General features: G+C 41.1%; 2 protein-coding genes across 2 annotated transcripts in view; one reads left to right on the top strand and one right to left on the bottom strand.

The window, feature by feature from the left end:
* Window positions 1-4872, bottom strand: part of trio (trio Rho guanine nucleotide exchange factor) — a 766603-nt gene extending 761731 nt beyond the window's left edge. The window contains exons 1-2 of the mRNA XM_069335896.1: window positions 4678-4872; window positions 3063-3134 (exon numbers count right to left, since the gene is read on the bottom strand). The gene's annotated coding sequence lies outside the window, so the exon portion shown is untranslated. The remainder of the gene's footprint in view (window positions 1-3062; window positions 3135-4677) is intronic.
* Window positions 4373-7090, top strand: LOC138371060 (zonadhesin-like). The gene is made up of 2 exons (XM_069335713.1): window positions 4373-4383; window positions 6457-7090. Exons 1-2 carry the CDS (start codon window positions 4373-4375, stop codon window positions 7088-7090), a joined length of 645 nt encoding a protein of 214 aa, XP_069191814.1.
* The last annotated feature ends 4897 nt before the right edge of the window (window positions 7091-11987 follow it).

Here is an 11987-nt window from a genome sequence, read left to right as displayed (position 1 = left end):
AGGATGGACTGTAATGTTTGTGCTGGAATTATATGTTTGAATACATATCACGCAATTTATCAATCATAAAACTTATCAGCATGTTTGTCTTATAAGCAAAGTTCCTCATTGATACATAAAATAAATACACAGATAAATACAACAATGAGTGAATTATTGTGGAGCATTAAAGACTTCTGGTGTTTATTCTGCCACGACTCGACACAAGGTGAGGTAATCCAGTCGACGGTGTCTGGCTGGACACACACGACCTGTGATCTCCGTCAACACGCTGGCGGAAACCGTACTCGCTCGGATCACCTGAATAATCTCCTTCTCCAGCCCTCCTGCACGTCCAGTTAGTCTCAAGGTGATGCTGTTGTGACGCCTTGTTTAATGTTGACATTCGTAACAGCCAGTAGACTTCCGTGTCTGTGTGTATTACCAAAGTCGAGTGAGTTTACTCGCGCGGGGCTGGCTCATAGTCGGCAGGTGTCCCAGTAGCCTCGCCACGTTTGACTCTCAACCCGTGATCCAAAATCCATCTTGCTCAAAGACTGACAGCCGGGAAAGCTTAACAAGTACCTGGATGCTCAGTAATCATACAGCCCAGAGACTCGCTTCAAGATTAATATTAAAATGGAGGGAATATTTACGGACGTTGGATATTAGAAAATATTTACATTTCACAGATAATAATACATCATCGATGTGGGATTTTCCAAGAAAAGAAATGAGCCGTGTCTTCGACGTGGGGCTTTTCCGGGAAGCACTTAAAGCCGTGTACTCTTCTCCCTCCCCAGAATCTCAAGGGGGGGGGGGGAGGGATCACCCCACCTGACCTAGGCGGGGTACTTAAACAACACAAGTGTATGTTTACTTACGGGCTATTCATGCCCGTGCCACCTCTTGGGTGGCTACACCTTCATCAATCTGTATTTTTACGGGCTCACCATAGCCCGTGCTACTTGGAAGCTTTTGTTCTGAGTAGCTGAATCTATAACAACAATAAACAAGTGTACGTGAAGAATGAATACCGCGACCCAGAATTTCACCCCAAATTCTCAGATGGACAAATGCAATTCCTCGAAAAGGACGACGATCCTGATGGTACCAGACTACGTAGGTTGTTCTGTTCAGGTATAAAGTGTCTCCTTGACCATTATAGTGACGACGGAGCTTCCTGCGGGCCACGAACTGCGAGCGACCGTGAAGACCCCTTCCATCCACAGATCTCCAGTATCAGCTACTGGTACTGGTACTGGCAATGACTCCAAAGAGCCTCCACTTACAAGCTATTCATGCCTGTGCTACCTTTTGGGTGGCTTAATCTTCATAAATCAATTACAAGTGTATGGAAGCATTATATTTACGGGCTCACTATAGCCCGTGCTACATGACCATTTCGTTCTGAGTAGCTAAATCTAAAACAACAACACAAATGTATTGGGCACAGATATTTCATGAAATCACCTCACATGCAAGAGCCACGTGAGTAACATTTGTGCGAAAAAGCTTGAATGGCATCAAACTCAAAATTCATCCAACAAGAACAGCTGCATTAGATGCAAAATCCACAGCGACTGCAATGGTTAGAAAAGCAGTTGAAGAATGGGACATAGTGCCTCTATATCCGTCACCAAGATAATGTTATTAAAAAGAGACTAAAACCAGTGCGCTAAAACAGAAGCGAAAAAGAAACGGGAGAAGAGGAGGAAACCCCACCTCCATTTCAAACTTTGAGTCAAATATCACAGTAACAAGGTTATCGCGAATAACCAAACTCAATTACGGGCTCACCATAGCCCGTGCTAGATGAACATTTCGTTCAGAGTAGCTTAATCTAAAACAACAAATAAGTGTTAGATAGTAATATAAAGATAATAAATTACTTAGTCACAATGATGCATACAGATTATACACTATATTAAAAATAGTATTTAGGCAGCGTATCCTTTACCTGATGTCACTGTTCACTTAGCAGTAAATAGACAATTGTTGGGGGTTGCATTAATAACACGCTCACTACCCCCCGGCTACGGAAAACTAATGTTTCTTGACCACAGTGCTAGGATACAGTCCTGACATGAATCCTCTCACATTATAACCTTCCAAGATTAAAGAGAGAATGGAACGGTCGGCCGTTCCGTTCCATGCCGTCGTGTGGTATGTAGTATATAGTAGTTAGATGCTAAGATATGCATGTCAACTGCTACAACATTGAAGCGCCGATATGCCTTTTGTCTAACCTTCAAATATAATTTTATTCCTACTGAGCTACGAATTAAAGTGAATTTTAGGTATATATACTGAGAATTAGATCTTTAGGTGATATACCCTGACCACTCTCCTCTCTGATTAAGACTGATAAACTGATGAAACTAGTTATCCACTAGGGGATTTGATAAACAAGCCTCGCAGGTTGTATTCACAGTGTACAAATTTTAAATTAGAGTTTACAAAATAATTGTTGTTATAATTGAAGAAATATGTGCAAAAACTGTTCAAATGTTGAAGAAACCTATTTATAGAAGCTATTCGAGTAACAGCAACTTTCCTGCAATTTAAAAAAAAAAAAATTCTTCCGTTTGGAAGAAAAAATTTGTCGGACATCTTCTTAGCAACTCCCCCGTGAAGACAGTACCTGTCCTATACATATCACTTTTACTGATGGTAGTTGCCTTGCACACTCGATTTTACACATATTTGAAGCAAATGTACATGACAGCGAAAAAAAAATTATGAACGTACCTGTTTAGCGTTCCATTGTCTCTCTATGAGCTGCAGTATTACACTTACCTGTAAAGGAGGAATAGGAAATTAATAACTTAAAAAAGTCACTATAATTACCAAGTGTTCAGACCCTTACTCAGACGTCACGTTTGAGGTCAAACGACGCGCGTGAAAATGTCTGCAGTGTCAGATGTTAATAAACTGACGCATGAACATAATATAGACAGCGTCATTTGATCCCATCAGACATGCGCGTGAAGTCACATGCAAGAGGTCAACAGCCCGCCTTCAAGTTATTTATTTAAAAAGTATGGAGAGTTGTGAGCTGTAGTAGTTGCGACTCACCTTACCCTGGAGGGAGGTCCAAGTTTGTATCCGCGTCTAGCAAGAGGCTGCGATGTTGTAACTTCCAACACTAACACCTGCAATGAATTCCACATTATTCACATTACATAATTCCACATTACACTTTCTACTGTGAAATCATTTATACAATTGTACAATACTTGCGTTAAATTTGTCTGATTTACTCTTGATTTTAATGTTAAAATAGGCACAATATCAATATAAGTGGCACTCTGTATTACTTCTATGATCAATTTCACTATATGTCGGATTTTTTCTTAATATAGGAAGATCTTAATGCGACAATTCATAATCATTCTTAATTCAATTAATTAATCTTAATTCATAAACATTCTTGTTTTCATTCATAAACGGGGTTTAGCGGTTGTATTAAAAAAATATTTTGATAATGTTTATCGATTTACAAAATGTGGATTATCCCAGTAAGGTAATAGAACGTATTTTATATGTGTCTCGATCTGACTTCGAAGCTATGACTGGGGACATGCTTCGCTTACTTCCTGCTAGTACTGTAAAGACTTCTTAAATCAACGTACCCAGAGTACCTTACTATGCCTATGCATTAACAGTCAAATACATAATCAAATTAATTTATATTTGAAAAATATATATAATTTATTACCCTGTATGAAAGATTCCACCTGACAGGTGTCTGCTAGATTTTTAAATCAAATGCTGGGTTATTCACGTTCACCAGCCCCGCTCCTGTGCCAGGTAAATCCACTACGGGCTCACCATAGCCCGTGCTACTTGGAACTTGTTCCGAGTAGCTGAATCTATAACAACATTATTCACGTTGGTGACAGCGTATGTGGAATTGTCTGGAGGTGGAGGGAGAGTAGACAACTGGCCGCCCAAATGGTCGCTACGCCTCAACACCTGCAGTGATCCTAGAACCATCATCAATTACATATTTTTGTTCGTATTGATGTAAGACGGGTTAAGAAAGAATTTAATTGAGTGCTACAATTATCTGAGATATTTTACGTTTCTCGGAAAAAGTTGACAGCTGACAAACTATAAATAATTCGCAGTGTTAAAATGTCTTTTTAGAAATTAATTCAATCCAATAATATGTATACTCTGGAGTGTACTACCCTCTTCCTAGTTAAGGTAGTACTTCGATGGTTAGTTACTACTGAATAAGATTCCATACCAAATATTACGTAATTAAAAAAAAGGCGCCAAATATACCTTAAGGATTGACAGATTACAAGTTCAACTTCAGTTTGGCGCCAAAACAACCTCATCACAGGTTCAATGTGCATTGATCTACACACCTCTCTGGACTCTAATGTCCTCCAGGTAATTAAACTCACTAACAAACACTTACACTTATTGGGAAGACGGGACACCACGAGCGTAGCTCTCATCCTGTAACTACACTTAGGTAATTAACGATCACGGGAGACATCTCCCGTCACGCAGGGTGCAGTCGCACCTCCACAGATCTCCAGTATCAGCTCTTGATACTGGTAATGGCTCAAAAGGGCCACCACTTACGGGCTATTCATGCCCGTGCCACCTTTTGGGTGGCTTAATCTTCATCAATCAATCAATCACTTACGATCGCCTAACTGTGTCATCATATATACTTACACAGAATTTTAGGGGGCCATCCAGACATCGTAACCCCTGGTCGGTGTCTCAAGATGATCCATATATCGCGGAAGATTTAATCTAAAAGATTGACAGTTCTTATATAAGGAGAGGAGTTGTTTGTCTGTCTTGTTACAGGCGACCTGTAGTTTGAAGTTATCTGCCACACACATAAACATACTATCGAGAGAGGAGCAACACGTCCGCCCTGCACGGTAGCAAGGTGGCAACTACAGCCACGATTTTTTTGGAACAGACGTTGCCAGGCGCCAACCTCCTCAACACAAGCTCATTAAATATATAAATATTTAATTTGTTGGCATAATACCTTGTTAACTTCCTAAATATAATACAATTGATATAGGTAGGCCTACCAAAGTTATAACTTAAACAATATGAACCTCAATTGTGGTATCACCGCAATTGTGTTATTTTTACAATACTTAAGTGGCTATAATTTCTGGAGATAAATTATAACCCGTTGATAACGGGTTCTAAAAGATACCAAGAGTATGTCGGAGGCGTTTAGACACCTAGAAGCCTAACAAATTGTCCTGTCATATTTTATATGGTAGGAGGGATACTAGGCGATTTCTGGATCTGTTTGTCCCTTCCCCAACCCGCCTCTCTCCCTCTCGTAGAATGTCACTACTCTACTGTATATCTATAGAAATATTTGCATGAGGCCAGATGGGGGTGGAGGGAGAGAGAGGGCGGGTGGTGAGAATGGGGTAAATGGGAGAAGAGGTGGATAATAGAAATGGGGGAGAAACAGATTATCCCAGGCATCACCGGGCACTCCATCTAGTATTACTGGCACTATTACAGTCTATATTCTGCTAGGACAGTCCCGTTTGACTTGCTGGGATCACAACCCCTAGCCGTACTGATAATTTGGCTTAATAATAATAATAATGTCATTGTCACTGATGCTAGGCTACTTACGATGTCTTGAAGTGTTACTATTACAAGAGCCCGCACCTTGGTTCTGGAAGGTTCCAACGCTGCCTGCTGTTGGCGGGAAACTCGCCCTCACAGCCTAGTACCTCCCATTCTCTTAAGACAAAAACTCATTAGTGACAATCTCATTCACTCTGATCCTATGTTCGTCTAGGTTTAAATCGAGGGCAATACCAAATAAATGGTCTAAATGGAGGATACAAAGGGCTCTCATAATAGCCGGGGCATTTGGTAGGCTAGGATGGAATCATGACAAATGGCTACATTACTATATTTTCAGATTACATTGACATGGCGGGTAATAATTTCAATGACAAACGTTACAGGAGGATCACAAATTTTCAAAATGGACTGAAAAGTGCCAAAGATACAGTTCAGTTCTGCCAAATATAAGGTTTTGAGACTAAGAAATTGAAAAACAAATAAATCATATACAGTATTATTTAAGCAAAAGTGAAATTGTGAAATCGGATAAATGATAATGAGGAAAATATACCGCAACACACTGGAGGAAAGAAGGAATAAGGGCAGACATGATATGTAGACATATAGGAGCCTAGTGAGAAGTTACCAACAAAAGTAGGTCTCAAATGTCAGAATTAAGGAATTTATCAAGTCGTAATTATATGGACTGGACTAGATGTGAATGTTGTCAAAGACACTTCAAGAAACAGTTTTAAATATAAATATGAGAAAAACGAGTGAAAGGCGTCGTTGCACTGAAGTACTGATAATTAGCCGGGGCTTAATAGCTGGCGCTCTACCCTACAAGCTCATTTATGTGAGTGATGCACAGTAGCAAATCCCCCCTCCCCCCAGTGTATCACAGTGTGGCAGCACCCCAACACAGTGTGACAGCACCCCAACACAGTGTGGCAGCACCTCAACACAGTGTGGCAGCACCCCAACACAGTGTGACAGCACCCCAACACAGTGTGGCAGCACCCCAACACAGTGTGGCAACACCCCAACACAGTGTGACAGCACCCCAACACAGTGTGACAGCACCCCAACACAGTGTGACAGCACCCCAACACAGTGTGGCAGCACCCCAACACAGTGTGGCAGCACCCCAACACAGTGTGGCAGCACCCCAACACAGTGTGGCAGCACCCCAACACAGTGTGACAGCACCCCAACACAGTGTGACAGCACCCCAACACAGTGTGGCAGCACCCCAACACAGTGTGGCAGCACCCCAACACAGTGTGGCAGCACCCCAACACAGTGTGGCAGCACCCCAACACAGTGTGGCAGCACCCCAACACAGTGTGACAGCACCCCAACACAGTGTGGCAGCACCCCAACACAGTGGCAGCACCAACAATACAGTACCAACCCCATCGCATCACTAACAGGGAACATATCAGTGATGTCAAACGATGTAAACACAAAGGCATTAACAAAGCCTCTGTTCAATAGTGATATTCGTAACACTTCATATATGCAATGATTATAAATTTCACAGAGATGATAGGCTATTCCAGCAGTATTGAGGCATATTATGACTATGTATCACACAGGCTTACATCTATGTATATTGTATGGTCCTTGTAAACCCATAAAGACACATATTAACAAGTACGACTAATACACATGCTTCACCATATAGCCAGCCCCAACACACTCAACTAAGACACTTAACAACGCTTAACGACATCCAATTACCAGAGATGTCGACTACATCCCACCCATTTCCCCTCCTCCCTAAACACGATGGGTGGCGGTGTGGGTGGAAAATCCTGTACCAAGAGCTGATAGCTACTTTTATATTGCCATAGCAAATATCTAAAGAATAACTGCCACGCGAGATTAATTTGTCAAAGCCTAGGTATATATCCACAATATTGTGCGATATATATTTGAAGGTTTATTTTGATTACGGGAGATCCCATCTCCGTGCTATTTCAGTGAGAATTGGCATCGTTACGTTAGTATTTGGTCGTTTACGTGGCGCGTTAATCAAGAATTATTGTTACAGTTCAAGCATGATCGCTGCGGTATGATTACCTCTGACACGCTAGTTATGATGTGTGTTGCACGCTTAACCGACTAACTGCCTCCTGCCATTCTGCTGGCAGGCTACGGGAGGTGCGGCTGCTTGGCAGGCTGCGGGAGGTGCGGCTGCTGGCAGGCTGCGGGAGGTGCGGCTGCTGGCAGGCTGCGGGAGGTGCGACTGCTGGCAGACTGTGGCAGGTGCGGCCACTGGTAGGCTGCGGGAGGTGCGGCTGCTGGCAGGCTGCGGGAGGTGCGGCTGCTGGCAGGCTGCGGGAGGTGCGACTGCTGGCAGACTGTGGCAGGTGCGGCCACTGGTAGGCTGCGGGAGGTGCGGCTGCTGGCAGGCTGCGAGAGATGCGGCTGCTGGCAGGCTGCGGGAGGTGCGGCTGTTGACAGGCTGCGGGAGGTGCGGCTATTGACAGCCTCACCTCCCGATCATGGTATAATAAATCAGGATGTTATAGAGAATGAGAAAAAAAGAGGTAGAGGAGTGCATGAGAACACAGCGGAGGAAGAAATAAGAAGGAGGAAGAGTATGAAAAGATAGATGATCTAAAAGTAGAAAGGAAAGGAATTAAGAAAAAAAGAATTAAAAGTGAAAGGGAAAGGTGCGGCCACCATCCATTCAGACATCTTTATAAACAAACAATTTAATTGTTTTTCAAACTCTGTCTCTGTGCACGGATGAACTCATGATCAACCTAATATTATTCGGTTTATGTTTTGGAGGCTATGATAAAATCTATGACTTATGCATGATCGGGGTGCCAAATCAGATTTTTCAGGTGTACAGGGAGTAAAAATTATATTGTATAACTGCTTGATCCCATAAAGACCTCAGAATGATGTCACATGAGATCTTATGCCTACTGGATTAATTAGCAGTAGAGCAGCCCTGATAAGGGTATGTAGACATGAAGCAATAAACTATAGACAAGTGTCATTAACATGCATTCCATGCAAGATAGAAAAAACTCATCAGAAAAAGGATTGGGAAGAAATCAGAAATCAGAAAAAGGAACATTTGGGAAGAGTAAATTTTATTAGAGACACAACTCGTCTTCAGAGGGAAAATCATAATTAAAAAACTTGAGCGATTCTTATGACATTATTATAAAACAAGAGAATGATGGGTAGACAGTATCTTTCAAAACTGCCTGAAAGCTTTTGATATAGTTATAGCTCATAGGTATCATAATCAGCTATGATAATTTTTTAATTTAGCATTTTCATCTATGCTAAGCATGAAACAGGGGAGAGAAAAGACCTTGCAATTTGTGTTTTCTTTGCTTCTAGATTGGAAGTATATAAATTCCAACTGAACAATGAACAGCTTGTTATAGTGTCACAAGATTTGAAGTAAACCAGGTGACTGGCACCCAAGTACATTCAGGAACTCAGCACGGCTTGGTAGTCAATTTTGGCATGATCCGACTGACTGCTGATGGAGCAAATGTGTATACTGTACTATATTTTTAACAGATATAACATTAATGTGGGACCGAGAGAAATACTTAACAAAACCGTATAAATAAATTGTAAAAAGTTATAAATAGCAAAAATCTGAGTAGAACACCACCTCTGTTAAAAATGGCAGTTAATAGTCAGGCTCTTTGATCGTTTACCATACGGGACCCGGGTATAGGGATCCACAGACGGAACAGGATGGCCCTGGATCTTCTATGAAGGCCTTAATTTCATCCTGGTAGTATTTTGAATGTCTAACCTTAAGACATGAGGATGGTGCCTATGAATATAATCAAATCATTTTGTGACTTTAATGATGGTGTCATCATTCTGCAGAATTTGGATAAGGCATTTGGCCTGTTCATTGCATCGAACTCTTGTAACAATCCAAAGAAAGAGCTAAAGAAGAATGGCTGTACTTTGTATCAGTATGTCGCAATATTCAAGAAATCCTACATATTATTCAAAATGCAAATACAAAAACGGCATTAATCAGATTCACTAAATATTTCATCTAGGAACAGGTAGTGAAGAGACCAGTAGAAAAGAAAAATTTCTGATCATCCTGAAATTCAGGACATTCTGCTAGATGAGTGACCGTTGAGCAATGCAGTTCTGACAGTGAGGTGTGGCTCTCTGTTCCATTATGGATTGGACTTGTATAACACATGTACATGTATGTTGCTGATTAAATTGAGCAAACCAACCAATTTGAGGAGTTCAATTCGAGAGGTCAAGATCAAAATGTTTTGTCAATCTTTAGGGGTCTGAGAAATTAACTTAAAGTACAGTGCAGATGATGAGTCACAACAACGTAGCTGAAAAATGTTGACCAAACCACTGGAAATTGAAGAAACGACGATCTCTTTTTCGGTCCGAGAAAAGTTTCGGTCCGTCCTGGACCTTACAACTTCCCTGCTTTGAGGGGGTATAAAAGGTTTGACTTGGAAAGACAAGATTGATTTACTTCATGTGTTTTATTTTTGTTGCTGCCGAAGGAGATGCAGATTAAAATTTCAACGAGGGATTGGGAAAAATATTGGAATTAGTCAAGAGGAATTATCAGCATTACAATCAAGAATATGAATGAGAGTTGAATGACTGGGAAGAAATTGGTTTGCAACTGTCACCCAATGTGGCTCAACCAGATGCAGGGTTACGACTTAGCCTCATACCAGTTGCACTGGTATGAGGCTTTGTTCTTACCGAGCTCAAGGAGCTCGGTAAGAACAAAGCAGCTGGCCCAGATGGCGTTTCACCATGGGTTCTGAGAGAATGTGCATCTGAGCTCAGCATTCCACTTCACCTGATCTTTCAGGCATCCCTGTGTACAGGAATCGTAGCAGACGGGTGGAAACAGGCTAACATAGTTCCAATCTACAAAAGTGGCAGCAGGGAAGACCCCCTCAATTATAGACCTGTATCATTGACAAGTGTAATAGTGAAAGTATTGGAAAAACTAATCAAAACTAAATGGGTAGAACACCTAGAGAGAAATGATATAATATCAGACAGACAGTATGGTTTTCGATCTGGAAGATCCTGTGTATCGAATTTACTCAGTTTCTATGATCGAGCCACAGAGATATTACAGGAAAGAGATGGTTGGGTTGACTGCATCTATCTGGACCTAAAAAAGGCTTTCGACAGAGTTCCACATAAGAGGTTGTTCTGGAAACTGGAACATATTGGAGGGGTGACAGGTAAGCTTCTATCATGGATGAAAAATTTTCTGACTGATAGAAAAATGAGGGCAGTAATCAGAGGCAATGTATCAGAATGGAGAAATGTCACAAGTGGAGTACCACAGGGTTCAGTTCTTGCACCAGTGATGTTTATTGTGTACATAAATGATCTACCAGTTGGTATACAGAATTATATGAACATGTTTGCTGATGATGCTAAGATAATAGGAAGGATAAGAAATTTAGATGACTGTCATGCCCTTCAAAAAGACCTGGACAAAATAAGTATATGGAGCACCACTTGGCAAATGGAATTTAATGTTAATAAATGTCATGTTATGGAATGTGGAATAGGAGAACATAGACCCCACACAACCTATATATTATGTGAGAAATCTTTAAAGAATTCTGATAAAGAAAGAGATCTAGGAGTGGTTCTAGATAGAAAACTATCACCTGAGGACCACATAAAGAATATTGTGCAAGGAGCCTATGCTATGCTTTCTAACTTCAGAATTGCATTTAAATACATGGATGGCGATATACTAAAGAAATTGTTCATGACTTTTGTTAGGCCAAAGCTAGAATATGCAGCTGTTGTGTGGTGCCCATATCTTAAGAAGCACATCAACAAACTGGAAAAGGTGCAAAGACATGCTACTAAGTGGCTCCCAGAACTGAAGGGCAAGAGCTACGAGGAGAGGTTAGAAGCATTAAATATGCCAAAACTAGAAGACAGAAGAAAAAGAGGTGATATGATCACTACATACAAAATAGTAACAGGAATTGACAAAATCGACAGGGAAGACTTCCTGAGACCTGGAACTTCAAGAACAAGAGGTCATAGATTTAAACTAGCTAAACACAGATGCCGAAGAAATATAAGAAAATTCACCTTCGCAAATAGAGTGGTAGACGGTTGGAACAAGTTAAGTGAGAAGGTGGTGGAGGCCAAGACCGTCAGTAGTTTCAAAGCGTTATATGACAAAGAGTGCTGGGAAGACGGGACACCACGAGCGTAGCTCTCATCCTGTAACTACACTTAGGTAATTACTGTAGTGGGACTACCAGTACAGGTAGTGTGTTGGTTCTGGTTGCTCACTACATAACCCTCAGGGAATAAAAATCAGTTCTGCCTTGTACAAGAATGTAAGAGCTCTTGAATATATAAATAAATAAATAAAAACATAAATAAACAAA

The sequence above is a fragment of the Procambarus clarkii genome, chromosome 34 (assembly GCF_040958095.1).
Source record: "Procambarus clarkii isolate CNS0578487 chromosome 34, FALCON_Pclarkii_2.0, whole genome shotgun sequence".
NCBI classification, from domain to species: domain Eukaryota; kingdom Metazoa; phylum Arthropoda; class Malacostraca; order Decapoda; family Cambaridae; genus Procambarus; species Procambarus clarkii.
Note: the sequence above shows the minus strand (reverse complement) of the source record. Positions and strands in the feature narration are given on the sequence as shown.